This window comes from Python bivittatus, unplaced genomic scaffold (assembly GCF_059951505.1).
Source record: "Python bivittatus isolate LINGU-HERP-01145 unplaced genomic scaffold, Pbiv_v1 ctg000510_np1212, whole genome shotgun sequence".
Taxonomy (NCBI): Eukaryota; Metazoa; Chordata; class Lepidosauria; order Squamata; family Pythonidae; genus Python; species Python bivittatus.
In genome coordinates, this window is record NW_028277081.1 from 2,257,305 (window position 1) to 2,276,147 (window position 18,843).

Here is an 18,843-nt window from a genome sequence, read left to right on the forward strand (position 1 = left end):
CCGCCGGCCGCCCGGCCCCAGACGCCGGCCTTGCCGCTCGCAGCCCCTGCCCGAGCAGCCGAGCCTCCACAGCCCGCGCGGCCGCCAACCCCCGAGAGGCGCTTCCCGCCCCCCGCGCAGGACCACCACCACCGCAGCAGCAGCAGCAGCAGCAGCAGCAGCAGCAGCAGCGGGCGCCGCGTTGACGACCTGCAGCGGCGCAGCGCCATGGCCTCTGAAGGGAAGGTGAGCCGGCGGGCGCGCGGGCGGGGGGCGGGCTGAGCGGGGCCAGGCGGGGCCGCTTCGGCGCTTGGGGGCCGGCGGCGGCGGCGGCGGCGGCGGCGCTCCGGGCGCTCTTTTGTCTGCGGGCGCCGCGCGCGGCTGGGGGGCAGCGGGGGGCTTGGGGGCGCTGCGGGAGGCGGGCCGGGAGGGCTCGCTCGGAGCGCGGAGGGGGAACCGCGCGCCCGCCTTCAGGACCCTGGACCAGGCGGGGGTCGGCGACGGCGGAGCCGGCTTCCCGGGGCGCGGGGCCGGCAGGGGAGCCCGGTCCCGAGGGCCAGAGAGCAGCAGCGGCCGGAGACGGAGTCGAGCGCCGGCATCTCCTCCGCGCCGGCGCCCGGCCGCCCTCCCTCCCTCCCCGCTTGCCGCAGGGTCAGATCCGGGTTGCGACGCGGATGGGAAGGTAGCTGCGCGCCCGCGGGCCGGCGCTGCTCGGGAGTCGCCGCTGCCGCTTCCGAAGGCAGCGCTTCCCCGCGCCCCCTCCCGGCTCTCGGCCCTGCCGGCCGGCCGGCCGGCTGCGCGAGCCTTCCGCGGCGGGGCGCAAGAGCCGCCCCCGTCCCCGTCCCCGTCCCCGTAAAAATAGCGGGAGTTGGGGAAAGCAGTCGCGGGCCGATGCTCGGTCGCTGGCTTATTGGGGAGGGGGCAAGGGGCGGCTTGCCCCTGGTCAGCCACAGGAAAATAACCAGGATTAAAGTTGCGACGCGTGTTTATTTGCCTCTGGCCCTGGGGAAATAGCCGCTGTTCTGGGCCAGATTCAGAGGACCCCCACCACGACCACCAACCTTGGCAGGGGATGGGGACCCCAGCAGGACTCCCAGCGTATCCATGCTTTGGGCTTGATTTTAACTTCTGCTAGCCGAAGGTTGTAGGAGGGGTGGGTTAGTCTACAGCAGGCAAAAATCCAAGGCTGGAAACAGCTTTTGGGGCCACCCAATTTTGGGGAGCAGTGCCTTTGAATGAAACCGGTCAGTCTGAAAAGGTGCTATCACAGACTCCTTTTGAGTTTCTTTTCCTAGCCAGAGAGTGCTTGTTCTTATAGGTGCTGAGTTTACAATTTTTTACTGCCATGTTTTATCTCTTTCTGAGTTCAGGGGCTTCATGTCAGGGCCAGAAAAGAAAATCGGCAGAGATGTTTAGGCCAAATAGGAGGCTGCGCCACTGTGCGCAGTCAGAGGTTTGGTTTGGTTTTTTTAACCAGAATTGCTGGGAATTTATTTTTATGTTGTTTTACTTTTGTGCTAAGATTGCAAAGCCTGAAATGGCAGGGGAAGGATGAAAAAGTGGGGTCCTTTAGCACAAGTAAATGACCTAGCGCTACCCCCTTCACTATTAGCGAAGGGCAGCAATGTTTTCCAAACCAAAGGCAATTTTCGAATGCGCTTCTGCCTGTTTGCAGGAGATCCTGCACACAAGGATCCGTTTGTCTGACTTTGGAGCATCTTACTCTGAAGTAGGTTTCCAAGGCATAGCTGACTGGACAGCTGTGGAAAAATGTTTTCTGCCCCCCAGCTGGGAGCAGAGTGGGTTTTCTCCCCCTGTGCCTCAGAAGTTGATAAGCTTGGGAGCATTTATGTCTTTTTAATTCCTTTTTTATTTATTGAAAGCAAGTGCAGCCAGCCTTTCATCAAAGGAGCTTTTTACGACTGTAGCAAACTGTGCGGGTTGCAGAGGAAGTGGTTGGGCATTGCTGCAAAGCCTGGCCTTATCTACCTCAGTAATAATTCTGGAAAACATTTATCTGGGGGAGGCGATTGTTGGAGGGATGACCGTTGATTCAGCATTCGGCAGAAAAATGGTGGGACCCTGAAGGTTGAGTGGCCCTGGAGGACAGCCTCCTCCAAACCCAAGCCTGTGGTCTGTGCTCCAAGCTGCAGCTTTGTAGAAAGTTAAATATCGCCCCTTCTGCAAGTTCAGCTGGTGGTTATAAGATGGAAGAGGTCCATCTTATAAAATGGGGACTTTTGCTTCTGTTCCGAATTTGCAAACGGCCTGGAGCTACAGACGGCAACCGGGCTTCATCTGCGTGCGGCCGGGGGGCCAGCCCGTCTTGAAATGCTCTGGTTTCCTTTAGCTTCAAGCCAATTTTCCTTCCATTTCCAAATCCGGGTGCTTAGCATTTTATCGGGGACATTTTATCCAGATGTTTCAAGTTCTTCCTTCGGCTTGGAGAACTTGCCTCCTCTGCTTTGGCTCAGCCGCTCTGGGAGACGGAAGGGGGGCCTGCCAATGAGCCAGCCCACAGCGGATGTCTTTGGCGGGTGTCTGTGACAGAGAGCATCTGCTTCCATCTCCTTTGTGCTCTGCCCCCCCCCCCGTTTTCTAATGAAAATGGTGCGCGCGCCAACGGTCCTCTCCCCAGACCGCCAAGACCCAGCTCCTCCAACAGGGAGGGGCGACAGGGTGGCACGAAGAACTGGGCTGGAATTTTGGCAGCATCGGGGGTAAGGTCTGGATTTGGAACAGGGCTGTGGGACGTGACAGTCGGGAGCACGCCACTGCGCTTTTTTTCCAGGGGGAGGATGGAGAGCCCGCTTTGGGAAAAAGCCCCCCCCACTTGGCGCTTGGCTCCATCCTCTGAAAGAGCTAGGAAACCAATCGGATGCAAAACAACACGTTTTGAAGAAAGCGAGTGGGATATATTTTTAATTTTTTTCCCCTTTCCCACCTCCTTCTTCAAAGAGGATCGAGACACAATAGGGCCAGCTTTGATCTGCTGGACAAAGCCCCGCGAGGCCATGGGAGTCGTCCTGGGCCGTTGTTGGCAGAGAGGACAATAATAAATACTGATGAATGGATGTTATTGTGCCATGGGCTTCCCAGATCCTGTGCCTGCTGGACAGCAGTGGGGGGCCCCGTGGGCTGGCTCTTTTCCTCCCTGGTAGCATCCTTCAGCTCGTAAATGCTTCATTTCAAGCGGCGGCTCTTCTGTTTTGAATGGCAAAACCCATCAGTCTTTCTGCCCGCACAGTTTAGCAGGGCCAAGACCACCCTTCTCTGAATGTTACTTTAAACAAAGCTGCTAAGGGGGGGGATGTTTGTGTGAAGGGCCGTCGGAGTGGCAATGGGAGCCATTGGCAAGTCAATATGGGGGGGCTGCCTTTGTGCTACACCCTGACCAGCAAATAAATTAACCCATTTCCTGGATTCACACAACAGAGGAGTCCTCAGCCGAGTAAACACGCTGGCTTTGCGCCCCAGACTAAGACTCAACCCCGCCAACCTAAATTAAAAGACGCTGTGTGAATGGGGCACGTAAGAGGGACGTGAATATCAGCGGGGGGCAAGTGACTTCCCGTGTATTATTGTGCCAGATGTGGGGAATTTGCATCTGTTCCTTCATGCATGATATGAGGGTTTCACCTGGAGGCCAACGGAGACTGCGGGGGGGGGGGTGTTAAATTTTATCTCCCCAATTTGATTCAGAGAAAGCATGATGACACGATGCGCAGGAAATGTCTGCCCCCAATCATCGGGGCACATGGCCAACCTCCCAATGCAGCTCCAGGGACGATTTTTGGAAGCAAATAAAGAGAGGGATAGAACGGCCTAGTTATTATATTAATGAAGGTTTGCTTTCATCCAGCAGCCGTCAGGGAAGCACACTTCCCTAGAACGTGCCGTAATTATTTTATTTTATTGCAATCCATCTCTTAGGAAAGCAGTGAATTGCGATCTCTTGAAAAACAAGCAGGGTCCTACTTTGGGACTGAACTCCACCTCCACTGATGAAAGATTAAAACAGGCCAAGTTTGATTGGCTTCTGCTGAAAACCATGGCTCGATCCGGATTAAGAAGCCTGCTTTCTTTACAACGGCTTTCCCCATCCTGGGCGCTCCCCCAGATGTGTGGGCCTCCCCTCCCAGAATCCCCAGCAGATGCTGGATGGGGAATTCTGGGAGGGGAAGCCCAGAAGGCTGAGAGTTGCTGTTCTGTAGGGCATTAAGAGGCGATAAAGAATAGGTCGGGTGGATGATGGGGAATCTGCCCAACTAAGCCATGGTTAGTTCCGATCGGCTATAACTGGCTGGAAAACCAAGTAACCAAATTAAGATTCATGTGAAAGGAGGCCTTCATGGCACGTCTAGGCCCTCGTGGCCAAGCCTGGGCCCCGCCCACCCTAACTGGGCTCTCTGGCCGCCCCGAATGCCCCACTGCCGTTACTCAGGCAAGCCACACTCTGCGCCGAAGATGATGTGGTTGTGAGTCAGAGGGAGAAGCTGACTCAGAAACGGCTTCTGCAATGTCTTTGCTGGCTCTGGCTGCTTTGTGCCCCCCCCTTTCCAGTCTGGGAATTTTATTTATTTATTTATTATTAAATTTATATGGAATGGGAGCGCCGGAGCTGTTCGGGAGGGGGATTCGAGCATTTTGGTTCCCCTTGCTGCTTTGGGGCATTGACGGATGGCCCCGGTTCCTTGGTGGGAAACTTGGGCGTTGGAGTGTTTTTCTCGCGGGGTGATTTCATTCGGTCTCTGATGTTTTCACACTCCCCGTGACCCGGAGAGGGTGCAGAAGGAAAGCGGGAAACCCAGACTCCCTAATAACAACGGTAGCCATAAAAGTAATGACGCAACCAGCATAATGTAGAATCGTGCCCGTCTTAGAGGAAAAAGGACTACTGTACAGCAGAAAGAAAAGTTGCCCACTTTTTGAGAGCGGCTTTGTTCTAAAATCCTCTCTCCGTGGTGCTGAAAGGCCCCCGGCCTGGACATCGGGCATCTCAGGGTTGGCAGAGGGGGAACCACCCCGAAAAAGCCTCTGCCCCCAATGCCCTAACCCTTTGGGCCTCACTTGGCAGGGCGAGCCGAGATCGGGCTTCCGGAGACTCTCTTAGGGCCCAGGCAGGCATATTTAGAAAGGAATCACCCTTAGCCCCTCAGAGCAGGCCTGGGGCCGCCTTCCCCCTTTCGCCTTACTCTTTCTCCTTCCCACGCCTGGCCTTTGGAGGTATACTGCCCCAGAAGGTGGAGGTTCTGTCCTCTGCCAGCTCGTCACCCGGACGAGCGACCTGACCGAGCTGTCGTTTGGGTAACGCGCCAAGCCGTAACGTGGCTCAGCACAGCAGAGTCTCATTTATTCGGGTCTCAGACTCCTCCGGCGGTGTGTGGAAGTTGCCTCTTTCGGTAAAGTTCAGCCTCGTTGGCCTTATATGGGACGTGGTACAGAATACAGCCAACGCTTTAATTTTGTTACTTTTCAAATTTGCAGGCTGCCTAATATCCCTAATAAAGCCTCCCTGGAGGCTTTAAAAAACGGGGAGGAGAGGAGGAGGGAAGGGAAGAGAAGAGAAGCTGACCGGCCTGGAGCAGCTGTGGGCGAGTCCGTCAGAGAAAGGGAAAGCCGGTGCTTTTCCTTTTAGGACGGATGGATAAATAGTTAGGAAAGAGCCACGGAAGGCTATTTCGATATATGATTACTGCAGCGGGATTATTATGTGCCCAAAGGTGGAAAGGTTCGGCGTTACCCACCGTGGAGGCATGGCGGGTGAAATTGCCGAGATGGCCAAACTGACTTCTTTGATTAGAGAAAGGCCATTATTGACATTCATCAACAACTGGAAACGCCTTACGGGCTTTCTGCGTAGGAGAGAAAATGATTTTGTGTTTTGGAGATGAGGAAGAATAGGCTATAGCAAGAAGAGAATGATGATGAAATCTTAGAGAGAAAGGTTTAGAATGGTATAAAATCGCTGAGAGGAAGGTCAAAAGCCCCTTCTTTATTTTTTTAATTTATTTTTATATATGTGTGTGTGTATATATATTCATCTTCTCTGTTCTTTTCTTTTTTCACATTTATTTTACTATATATTTTCTTCTTCTTTCTCTGAATGTATTATCTGTGTAAAACCTTTTAATAAAAACTGTTTAAAAAAAAGAGAGAAAGGGTTCACCGGGGATGTGTTGGATCAATTCAGGGCAATTAAGTAATTTATTATTATTCCTGGGTGGAGCAGCAATCTGAAATGTTGCCGACAGAAACACGTCACTCTGTGGACATGTTTATTTTCATTATTTATTTATTTATTTTGAGCAAACAGCGTGGAGAAGAGCAAGGGAGCCTCATGAATTTGTCTTTCCTCTTTCCTGCCTGGAAAACGGGTCGAGCCGTCTCCTTGGCGTGTTGTACTTCAATTCCCATTGTTCCCAGCTAGCACGTCCAGCATGGTTGCGGGAGTGGGGAGGGGGTTTGGCTGGTTGGATAGAGGATGCTGCGTTCCGAGGGATCGTCCAGAAACTTTGACTTTTGGATAATAACTGGGAGGTGAAGCCAAAACATCTCTTAGGAGTCCCCTAACTGAGAGATTGTGCCGGAACGGGGCCCCCGGAAGAATTCTGTGTAGCTCAAAAACTGGCGTAAAGATGCTTTGCGCTGCCGGGTATTTTTATAGCTGCTTGGGGACATTGTACCTCTTTGTGTGTAAAACAGTGTTTCTCCATCCCAGCAACTTTAAGGTGTGTGGACTTCAACTCCCAGAATTCTGGGGAGCTGGGGGATTCTGGGAGTTGAAGTCTGCACATCTTAAAGTTGCTGAGGTTGAGAAACAGCGGGGTAAAACCTCCCCTTCCCTTAACCATTTACTGAACGCCAAATGGTGCATTTGGGAAGGGGGCAACTGGCAGAATCCGTTCTGGGTTGTGACCGGATGAGACGCCCCCGGACTCCAGGAGGCCCCCGCTGACCGTTTGGCTCATTAAAATGGCAGCCTTCTTCTCCTGGGACGTTGCCGTTTTCATGTCTCGAATGTCTGCATCATGCAAGGCGAGTCCCTCCCCGGTTGTCTGCTGGCGGACAGAAATCCAATGGCTTTAGGCCAAAAGAGGACGTAATGTGCCTCGTGCGCAGCGTCGCCCACTCATTGGTGCAGGGACAAGCCTCCCACCCGCCTGAAATTTGAGGTTTGTGGACGGTGGGGAGAGGAGTCCAATCCGTGCCAGGGAAGAGGGTAGCTAGCGCAGAAACCTCGCCAGAGGCTGACTTGCAAGATTACGGCCTGTGGTGCCAAATTCGGCTGCATGGGATGCGCTACGTGGTTGGGGGAGGAGAGGTTTAATTGCAGGGAGGGAGGGAGCAAACCTGGCCATTTTATAATCTTCTTTCTTAGCCTCCTGGGCCCTCTGCGTGGGCATGGGGAGGGCATCTCCCTCCAGCTCACGTCGGTTTGCCAGCGGGGTGCTTGAAGGAAGCCTCTTTCCCCAAACAGGGCGCCTCCACATTTTTGGAGAGACGCAGAAAGGTCCCAAGAGAGAGAGAGAGACAATGTGGTGTCGTGGTTAAGGCACCGGGATAGAAGTTGGGAGGCTGCGAATTTGAGTCCTTCCTTGAGCACGGAGCCAGCTGGGTGACCTTGAGCCAGTCCCTCTCTCTCAGCCCTAGGAAGGAGGAGGCAAAGGCGAAGCGCTTCCGAAAAGCCTTGCCAAGAAAACCACAGGGACTAGCCCAGGCGGTCGCCAGGCATCACGACTGACTTCAAGGCACCAGTAAATAAATAAATAAATAAATAAATAAATAAATGCAGGCAGGCAGGCAGGCAGGCAGGCAGGCAGGCAGGCAGGCTGGCTGGCCCTGGGGTGAAGAAGAGGATCAGCAGACCCCCCGCCCTGAAATCCCTGGTCTGAAAATTTGCATCGCCGGGGAACCCCACCCTGAAATCTTTGGGAACCTTTTGGTCTCCATTCTGCCCCCGCCCCGGTCTGCAGCATCATTTTACGTGAAAGGGTGTTTTCAGTGGTCATTGACGTCAGGCACCTGAGCTGTGTTTGCACAGCTCCCGTGCTTTGGTGACACAGTCCTTGCGCGTCCAGACTGCCACCCTCCCCACTGGGTTTCTGGGGAGTGTCCAAAGAGGGCTATTGGGGGCAGGGGTCTCCCCTACCCCCGGCGGATGGTGCCATTTTCCCTGCACAAAAGGAACGGCACAGAAACCTTAGTCATAAATCAATTTTAAAAGCAAAACATTTGTACAACCTGCGAAGCCCAGAGCCGGAGTTGATTTCCGACTCAGGAGACTGGGGGACACCGAAGGGGTTAATTTGTAAGCGGCTTATGTTTGCAGGTTAAAAAGGAGCGCTAGGAAACTTCTTGCAGGGTGGGGATATTTTCTGGGCAAACCAGCTCTGAATAAATGGTCGTATAGTCTGGCGGCATTTTTGCTCTGCAAGCGTTGTGGGCGGGGGACGGGGGGAGAGTAGCGGGGAAGTTGCAAAACTTTGTGTTGCAATGGTGTGAAGGCGTTTGCGTGGCTCTGCCCGGGCCTGTTCTGGGTGGCAGGTTGAAAGGGAAGGTAGTCACGGGAGCAGGTCTGAAGGAGGCCAAGGAAGACGGCGAGGGGCCTCCAAAGGAAATTGGGGAGGGGGACAGGGAGGGGGGAAAGGAGGGGATTGTCCTCTGTGGAGCGTGAGATGTAGAGGTTTCCGCTGAACGTGGAGTGAAACCTTTTGCGCTAAAGGCAGATCAGGAACACAGCCAATGACTTTGGAGTGGGGGAAGCTGCCCCCCACGCGAGAGCTTTCCAAGTATAGACTGAGATTTCTGGATTTCCTCTCTGAGGAGGGCTAGATGATCTTTGAGACCCCTCCGCTATGATTCCCTGGAGGAAGAAATAACAGGCAACGAACGGATCCGCTGTTGGGCTGGGTGCAGCAAGGGGGGTGATTTCTCTGGGGCAGAAATTTCCCAGCGCAAAACAGAGAGTGGGTGAACTTGTTTGTTGAGAAGCCCTGCCCGTCGTGCTGTGAAATCCATGCAAACTGCGGAGTTTCTTCACCTAAGGCAATAAAGAAATCTCTCTCTCACGACAGACAGGCAGGAATATAATGGTCACGGAGTCAAACCGGCAAGAATTCATTTGAGGCCAAAGAAACGATTCCTCTCCCTCGTTCTTCTTGTGATTCATAAGCCAGCAATTTGTCGGATTCACGACCGATCTCAAAATAGGCCTGTTTAGTAAATTCAACTTCTTGTAAGTTTCCTGGGGACACGGGGCTGCTTAATCATGGTTTGTCAAGGGCCGGTGAATCTGCTCCTAGATTTTAATCGGGACCCACCCAGTTTCCGAAACTCAGCCTTCTCCCTTGCCCTGAAGCGTTAACCCACCATCATAAATTTTGTCTGGCGGAACCATGCTGCGTCATCTTAGGTCTTTGGCAGGGCTTTGGACATGTGGTTGTGGTCATTATGCAACTGTGCGCAGATGGGGGGCTGTGCCCCACACTAAATCTTGGGTCTGCCTCTTGCCCACAACATAATCTCTTCCCTCCCTGTAATCCGGCTCCCAAATTTCTGTGTAGCTCATTCCAAACTGTTCCCTTTCATTTTGGTCCCACCCAAAGCTGGACGGCTGGGACTCAGGTGGGTGCCTTAGACTGGCAGTCATGATAATTTCCACTTAAAACATCCCAGTTTATTTGTTTGTGCATTAAATCAAACACAGAGCATAGCATGGCCCTCTCTCCTTCCTTTTGCCTTTTTGAGGAAGGGGGGCGGGGGGAGAAGGCTGTTTTGCAAAGGCAGCGTGACAGCCTTATTTTTTGCAATTCTGAAAATTCACTTTTGCACGCTGACGTCTGGGAGGAAGGGAATGGTTTTGGGTTTTTTTTTTCTTTTTTGCAGAAACTGAACAAATGTGCTTGCTGGTTTTGTTATAGTTCTGGGAAAGTGAACATTTTAAAGGCCCATGATGGCTGTTGTTCCCCACTGCTGCTGGCGCCAAGGGCACGCTGGTGGTTTGACTTCCGGCGTGGTGGAACCAAGTCACGGCAGGTGTTGCAAAGTGGGATAACTGTAGGAACAGCACCTGTTCCTACACATTGTGGGATTTATTTATTTTTTTTAGAAATTACCTTGTAAATATACATAATATGATGGGTGGTGACACCTTGACATCTAGGAATGGTTGCAAAAAAAAAAAATTAAATTAAAAGTGAAGGTGAACAAGGAAAAGTCAAAGTGATGCTGAAGTCCCCAAAGCTGAGTTGAGGATGAGTTACAAACTCAGAATGGAGCGAGCTATAGTGAACATCTGTGGACTGATGTTCACCCGCTTTGAATGCACACAATCGCCCACTTTTGGGGAAATGCACCGACGTGCTCAGCCGTAATCTCCAAGTTGGCTTGTGAATCACGGTCGTTCGGCTTCATGTGCTGCGTGCTCCTGCTTGGTGCTCTGCGAAGGACCGGGTCAATGGGTGGCATTCAATTGCCCTTGACAGGCCCAGATGTTATGGTGACGTCTTCTAGCATCTGGAATGTGTTTGTTGGGAAGGGATGGGGCTAAGGAAGATCCATCTAAGGAACGGTTCTGTGTTAGCCGTCGGAAACCGGCAGGGCTCCTCACCCGGCCCTGGGCCTAACCCAACATTAGAAGTTTGGTGGACCCGTCCAGGTGGAGCCACTCAGCATGGTCTTTGCCCCATGGTGCGATTTCAGGCTTGGCACCTGCTTTATCTGTAAGGGGGTGAGTGGACAAAGGTGACGCTGGAAAGGCATGTGTCTCTTTGATGTCGCAACCACAATCACGCCTTTGGGAACAGTGTATCAGTGGCAAAACAACAACAAAGGTTGCTTCTTTGCAGGCTTCCGGGGACTTTCACCAGGCAGGGAAACACAAAATACAAACAGAGTCAAGATTCCTCATTCTGGCCAAGCGGCGAGAGATGGGTTGAATGCCCCCAAAGCAGGAACGCAAAAGTTTCAGAATAGGGCTGAAGCAAGGCCCCGGGAATATTATTCCTGGTGTTTCTTTACAGGATCCTGAAGTCATGACAGAAGGGCCATTTTTCTGGTTTTGTTTTAGCTGCATATATCGCTTTTATTGTTGGGTGGTAAGCTGCCCAGAGTTGGGGTTTTGCGATGGGCGGCTATACACATGTTTGAAATAAATAAATCTGAACTAAAAGTAATTTTTTAAGAAACAACTGGCTAGTTAGATTGGGGCTCTGGCGGATCCGGGGTATCCTTTCCTCTCATGTGATGGGGTCCCTTTCTATCCACGATCTCCTTCCACTTTTTACCCTCGCCACAACGCTGGAAGGACGCAGCCTGGGCAGTTGACAGCAGGCCCAGTGCCAGCCCGTGAGCGCCAGGAGGGCCTGGGAATCTGAACCGGGGGAATCTCCTGCACCAGTTTTGGGTACCGGGGGGCTGGACTGGCTCGACTAAACCCCAGTTGGCTGAATAAACCACGGTCAGCTGGGCTCATGCAAGAGACGAACCAGAAGTGATTTCTTGCTTCCCCGATCCTTGGGGAAGGGTGGAGCATCTCCGAAACTGTGGCCCTGCTGTTCAGACCCCTGCGTTTCCTTGTTTTGACAAAACCTCTCCGTGGGCAGTGTGTTTTTTAGAAACATAGGTCTGTCTCTCTCTCTCTGTTTTCAAGTTTGACCAAAAATGCGCCACCCGAGCCCTCCGCCTTCAGGGCAGGTGCCTCTCTGTGAAGCCCTGCCAGGGTCTGAACGCCCCCCAGGCTCCCGTTGGGAGGTGAGGGAGAGCCCAGCTGTGCCAAGGGCACACCTTGGCCAGAGGCTGCGCCAGTGACCCGATTCCAGCCTCTCCCCTCCCTGGGGGACTCATTTCTCACATACTCGGGCAGGGTGAGGGCGAGGGCAGCCATCTGGGGCGAGCCGGTGCCCTGGGTTGGCTGAGGGCACGCTGGGGTCTGGCCGTGTGAACCAACCGGTTCATGTCTGTCTAGGAGGGCTTCGCACGAGACCCCTGGATGGATGGGAAACCATTAAAGATCCGCAGCTTTAATGGCCAGTCCAGGTCACATGGAACTTTGGCCCTTTGGGGGTCTGAACCCTGAGCTTCTTGATAGAGGCTTGCAGCCAGGTACGCCCCTCCACCGTGAACCAATGCTTGTTTAAACCAAGGTTATTGAACAAACCTTTGTGGTTCCCATAGTAAACCATATCAGGGCCAAGTGCATTGTGTTGGCCAGGTCAAATGCTAGGTTTATCGTTCACATACAGGTAGTCCTCGCTTAGCCACTGCCTTGTACAGCGACCGTGATGAAAAAGTAACTTTGCGACTCATCCTTGCATTTGTGACCTTCACAGGTCCGTAAAGTGAGGGAAAGCTGAAGTCAGATTGTCGGCACAGTTGCGGTTTCACTTAGCCACTTCGCTTAACGACCAAGTTGACTTGTGGTCACTAAACAGGGGCGACCTGTAGTTGGTTTAAGCATGTGTTAAATTGAAGATGCTGCCTTTGGCAAGCTGGCGCACCACAACTGTCAGTAGCTCTGGGTTAGAGTGGGTGGGTTATGACCTTGGTTTGCTTAACCATGCGGAGCCCCAGCTGGCCAAGATCACCCTGTGGAGTAAACCATGGTGGCTGGGTCTGTGCAGCCCAGTGTACGCTGGAGACAGGTGCATGCCGGCTTAATGGGTGGGAGAACTGGGTCCTGTTGCATTCAGCCTGGGCAAGAGTTACTGCGTTCTTCAGCCTCGGTGCTTCTGTCCAGCTCCAACGTGTCTTTGCTGGGCTAGGCGGCCTCTTCAGTGATTCAGCCACGCAGGGCCCCGAGTGACCGGCTGTTGCTTGGGACTCGGAGAAACAATTCTGCTTAATCCTTCTGGAAAGAAAATAACACCGCAGATGTGTTTCTCCACGCTTTCTTGGCCTGGCTTTGGAGGGGGGACCTCAGCCTCATCCCTCCCTGTTTTCCCCCGTCCCATCCCATCCCATCCCATCCCATCCCATCCCATCCCTGGCCCCAAACTCAGCTCCTGCACGTCAGCAGGATGCAGAGAACGGCCAAGCAGCTCCCCCCGCCCCCCGGCTAAGACCAGGCGGCTTGCCTGAAATCTGATTCACGAGGTTGCTGGCTCTGCCTCCTTCAGTCGAACGATACCCCTTGCGCCCAGCTGCCACGGAGAGACCAAAACAATGCACAGAGCGTGAGAACGGGAGCGTGGTTTTTATCCGTGAGACTCTTCCAAAGCCGCTTAGGTCAGCTGGCGAAAATTGGATCCCCGGATTACTGGAGCGGAGCCACCGAGGCGGAGCTCCCGGGATTTCAGCCCCCCTCTCGTAACTGACAGCCCAAACAAGCCCTCGATTGTTACCCCGGTTAGGCAGAAGGTTGAGACACAGGGAGGTCGGCTAAAAAGGGTGCCGATCGCCAGCTTGCACCGTAAGCTGGCTTTCTCTTGGGCAAACTGGCTGATGTTCAGGGATTGCAGCTTGATTTTTTTAAAAAGCCATCCCTTCTTTCTTTGCCCTGCAGAAAGCAAATCCTAAATTATGGAAAGCAGAGCCAGGGCAGGGTAGATTTCCTCTAGTGGGCTTCTGAGCACTGCAGCAACAATCGCGCTTGGTTTGGACCTTGGGGAGGAAGCTGCTCTACTCGATCGGATGAGCCAGTTTAGCGGAAGGTGTTATCTGGATCAAAGTTTCAATGAGGGGGGAGCCTGCCTCCCTCCCTGGGTTTCTGATCAGGCGCTGTTAGTCCCCCATGGTAGACCAGACCAGGAAGGCCAAAACCGAATATCATAACCGAATCTTGCAAGTCTGACTGTGCTGCGCCTCCTCCCCTCCTTATACCCATGTGGATTAGGGAGTGTCTACCTGATCCACCTTCGAAGGTTATCTTGCAGTTCTGGACTTAAAAACATTTCATCCCCCTTTGCCTAGCCAGTGTCTCCTACGTATCTCCATCAAGGTCATCTTCCTGACTCCCTCCTTTGTGATTTGACTTAACCAAACCACGTTGGAGACATATTCATAGGCACAGTGTTAGCATCAGCGCTCGATGACATATCCCGGCGGGTGCCAGCTGTGTTGGCCTGTCTGTGTTCCTTGCTTGGGTTTTCCCAGTTGAATGACCTCCACCTTGTCTTCTCTTTCTTCCACTTCTCTCCCCGTCCCCCCTTTGCAACAGATGACCGCCCAGTTGATGCTGGCCGTTGGAGGTGCCGTTTTGGGGTCTTTGCAGTTTGGGTACAACACTGGAGTAATCAACGCGCCACAGAGGGTAAGAGCCACGGCCTCAGGGCCCTGCTGCTTGGATACACAAAACAAGGACACACAATCACACTGCCTTTAGGCTTCACAACCCACTTCCTCCCAGCTGACAGCAGGCGCTGAGAGAGCGCCAGATCAGGAAATGCAGGACTCATAAAACAAGGTGTGCTCTGTTGACCCACAGAGTAGCCAGCTGCAACTTAGCTGAAGCGCTTGGGCCAACCCAGCCTGGGGGTTTCTAAACCCTGCTTTATGACCGTGGCTTGTTTGAATCAGCCAACCCTAGACCTTGAACTGCTGGAGGAGAGCGGGGGAACAAATATAAAAATAAAGGGGCGCGTTAAAAAGGAGCCTTTCTCAACCCGACCCTCGCAGCCGAAAGGCCCGTTGATTTGGCTCGGAGGCGAAGCGTAGCTGGAAGCCCAGGAAAGAGAGGGATGAAACCACAAGGAAGAAAAAAACAGTGACAGCTTCTCTGGTGGAATAAATAGGCCACTGGTTCAACCGCTTGCTCTTCTACCCTGAGAGGCACCTCTGAGCTCCCCGATTGTCCAAAACAATAGAGCCCCAGAGCAAAGAATGTGAACTTGCTTCTCCACCCATCTAATCAGAACTCGGTTTGGCCTGCAGCCAGGACTAGAAGGCTGAAGTTCATTGTTTTCGTTGCATCATCTCGTCAGGGTTCCTTGCAAGCCTGCCGTGCATAGGAGCGATATTCGGGCGCCGGGAGCTCAGGAGAGACCTTGGAATAGCTCTCTAATCTGGGCGCTGGGCGCTTAAGATATGAACGAGAACCAAAAACAGGCCTCCTCCCCTCCGCCCCCCGCCCCAGGGCTAATGAGAAGATGTGGGTCATCTTTGTTTTGCCTTGACATCTCTGAAGGCTTCCTGAGTTGGGAGATGTGGGGCTGGGAATTCGGCCCCGCGTCCAAATCTTGGGAGGGCTGGAAGGGGCGCAGGCTGAGTTCTCGCGCTGCGTTCAACCCCAATACAGGCTTGGTTTGCTTTGGCTTGTTGTGTCTTCCCAGCTAATTCAACAAACCACGGTTTCTCTAGGAAGCGGTGAGCTATTTTTGAGTCTTTAAAGCGCCTGGAACTCTTTGTTCCATTAATGGCGGAGTTATTCTTTTTTCCTTTCCAAAGACTCAGGTACACGTAGCATTGTGTTCTCGCATCTTTAAAGGAAAGCACCATTAAGTAGGGCAGGATTGGACCTAACCGTGTGATTTAAGTCCCTGAAGGAGCACCAAAGAACGGTGTGCTTTGCTTGTTCGGAAGAGGACATGTGAGCTCCCCTTGACCACCCACAAAGTATTCTTGGAATCCTGCTTTCACCATTATCCTCATCACCCCTCCTCTCTGGTGTATTTACACACCCACACCCACACCCAAAAGGACACCCTGCTGGAAAAGAAAGCAGCACAAAGAGAGGTGAGCCTAGAACAACAGCCTGTATGGGCCTCCTTCCCTGAGGAGAAGATGGAGAAGGAGAAGGAGTGGTCAAGGAGGAGAAGGAGAAGGAGTGGTGGAGAAAGAGCAGGAGAAGGAGAAGAATTTAGATGGTGCTGCTTAGGAGATGGCCACCTCACCTTTCCTCCCATTTCAGCACATCCATTGTGACTCAGCAAGATATCAGACCTTCCAGAAGCTGTTCGCTGGGCTTGCGGTCTTATTTCCTCCTAGGTCACTGTAACCTGCTCAGCCCAGTGCCCGTCCCTCGCAGGCCAGTTGGAAGACTGCTACCCTCTGGTGGAAAAAGGACATCAATGGCCACCAGTTCCAAGAGATCCTTGGCCCAGGATGAGCAATGGGTCAGCGGGCAAGGTGGATGCTTGGCCCACTTCGCCTCATGTTGCTGACAGGGTCTGACCACGGGAGCTCTGGAGTGTTTTGAAATTGGAGTTTCTACTCCCTGCCCTTGTTGATGTTGGCTCCAAAAGCTGGAACCTCATCTAAGCTTCCAGCCCATTTTATTTTGTTCTGAACAAGCCAATGATTTCATAAGAGCACAAACAACACCTTGATATCAAAGCGATGCGGGATGACTGTGAGAGGACAGCCCAGAGTTTTCTGTGCCACTTTGCTGCAACCTAGTGTTAATCTGGATTTTTGTGGTCCTTGTGTTGGAAGCGTAGACTGTCCTGGGTTTCAAGGCTGAGATCTTCCAGCCCTGCTGGAAGACAGAGCTACAATCTTCTGCATGCAAGACCAACTTCTCCCTGTGTTCTTCTCACTGACTATATTCATGGGGCACACTTACCTGAGCCTGCTTGACTCAGACCAAGGTTGGGGGCCATTGCACAACACCCTAAGCCATAAATGAATTACCTAGGCTGAATCACTCAACAGTTACCCTAGCATGTCTTCTTTGTGGCTCAGCGTCATGACTAAGCTAATCATGAAGAGTGAGAGTGTCTAAGGTTCATAACCATTATGGGCTCCAACCATACCAATGGAAAGGACCAGTGATCTCAGGAGGCTTCCAGTATCCTGGGACATCAGGCAGCTTCTGGGGAAGGAGATCCTCGGAGGCCATCTTTGGCCTGGTTGTGTGCCAGCAGAGTCCCCCATAAGGAGATCTGACTGGTGGAAGCATATTGTATGGGGTGGAAACCTTCTCTTTCAGTCCATTGGATTCCTTCTTCTCCTCTTTGCAGGTGATAGAAGAATTTTACAACCAAACATGGGTCAACCGATATGAGAAGTATATCACCCAGGGCATGCTCACCACACTCTGGTCTCTCTCTGTGTCCATTTTCTCGGTCGGTGGGATGCTCGGGTCGTTCTCAGTTGGGCTGTTTGTCAACCGCTTTGGACGGTGAGTCAAAGGTTCTCCTAGAAGATCTTCCACCCATCTCTCTTTTCTCTCTTTTCTGGAGCCAACCGAAACACAAATTTGTGTGGGGGGCAAAGAGAGGAGGGGAGAAGCAGAACAACACTTTGGAAAGCATTTTGAGTGGCAAAGTGGAGCTGCTGAGGGGGATGGTGTCCTTGTATGTGGGGGGAGGGCTCAGGGTGGTATTTAGAGAGCCCCCCAAATCTGCTGGGAAGAAGCGACAGACATCTGGGACAGGTAAACAGGGCGGGGGAGGCTGTTTACCAGCCCTCTGCAAAGCAGCTGCTCTGCTGTTGGCAAAGAAAGCTGGCAATATCTGGAAGGGGGTTGGGGGTCAGCCTTCTGGCTCCTTTCCCCTGATCCTGGCTGACAACCGCCGTCGTTCCTCTTCCTCTTCCCAGCCGGAACTCCATGTTGATGTCCAACTCCCTAGCTTTTCTTGCTGCCATCCTCATGGGCTTCTCCAAGTTGGCAGGTTCTTTTGAGATGTTGATCATCGGCCGCTTCATCGTGGGCATCTACTCTGGCCTCAGCACGGGCTTCGTGCCCATGTACGTGGGCGAAGTGTCCCCCACGGCGCTTAGGGGGGCCTTAGGGACGCTGCATCAGCTTGGGGTCGTCGTGGGGATCCTGATCGCACAGGTGAGAGATTCTTGGGGGAGGAGATGCACCCAGAAGGGCCACGGGGGGTGCCGTGTGGGGTCTCCTGCAGATCTTGACTGAAGATCTGAGAGGTGAAAAGGGCTTGTGGCAGATTGAAAGAGTCATGGTTCAAAGGTGGATCGTGCTCACACACCAAAAGCCCGCTGCATTTCAAATTCCAAAGTTATTCCAACTACGAGACAGGCTTGCAATATTTCAAGTCTGAAACGTTTTGCCCATCACTCTTAGCCCCCCAGATACGCACCAGCCCTGCTCCAGGGCCTTATCTGGAGGAATCCAGGGAGGGGCTCTTTTGTCTTTTTGCACAAGCAAGCACACACACAAAATACAGTGTGGGAGGAGAGCCGCATTGACCTACGGTAGCCAAACATCAGGAGGGGACATCTTACGTAAAGTCCAGAGGGTCATCCCTCGCCATCCCAATTTAAACCATAGATCAGTCTAACCACGCATCTGACAAAGTGAGCAAGAAGCTCAAGAAAACTGATGCCTTTTAGTAAAATGTGTTGGTCGGAAAAGGTGCTACCAGATTCCTCCTGACTTTTGACAGACAAATTCAGATTTGTTTGGGGTTCAGGGACCTCTCAAGACTTGGATTCTCACCTTTCCAACTATTCGCTGTGCCTTTTTCACAGATCTTTGGCATCGATCTGATCATGGGGACCGAAAGCCTCTGGCCCCTTCTGCTGGGGTTCACCTTTATCCCCTCCTTGATTCAATGCATCCTGTTGCCTTTTGCTCCTGAAAGCCCCCGCTTCCTTCTCATTAACCGCAATGAGGAGAACAAAGCCAAGAGTGGTAAGTTGCAGCTGCTGGTCGTGATGCGTAGGTTGAGTCAGTCGGATGTCTGGGCAGCTACAGCAGCGCCAGTCACCCTGCTCTGGGCTGGGGGCACATGAGGAAGATTGAGGGCGTGAGGGCAGCCTTGGAAGGACAGCGCTGGGAGACTTGTCCATTCACCAAACAGAGGGCACAGCCAAGTGACTACAGATGTTTTGCACCATGCCAGCTTCCTATTTCTTAGTTTTTTTAGAAAAAAAAGAATAGTTGGGGGAAAAAATGAGAGAAAGATGCTGGGATACTGGTGCCCACATGCTCCGTGTTGTGTAACTCCTAGCTACAAC

At 52.8% G+C, this 18,843-nt stretch overlaps 1 protein-coding gene across 1 annotated transcript in view; it reads left to right on the top strand.

Moving 5' to 3' along the window:
* The window catches only part of SLC2A1 (solute carrier family 2 member 1), a 24,915-nt gene continuing 6,072 nt past the window's right edge, over positions 1 to 18,843 (top strand). Inside the window, exons 1-5 of the mRNA XM_088147644.1 lie at positions 1 to 225; positions 14,138 to 14,230; positions 16,878 to 17,038; positions 17,458 to 17,698; positions 18,355 to 18,517. Of these exons, the coding sequence (XP_088003770.1) occupies positions 208 to 225; positions 14,138 to 14,230; positions 16,878 to 17,038; positions 17,458 to 17,698; positions 18,355 to 18,517 (676 nt within the window). The 5' untranslated portion in view covers positions 1 to 207. The remainder of the gene's footprint in view (positions 226 to 14,137; positions 14,231 to 16,877; positions 17,039 to 17,457; positions 17,699 to 18,354; positions 18,518 to 18,843) is intronic.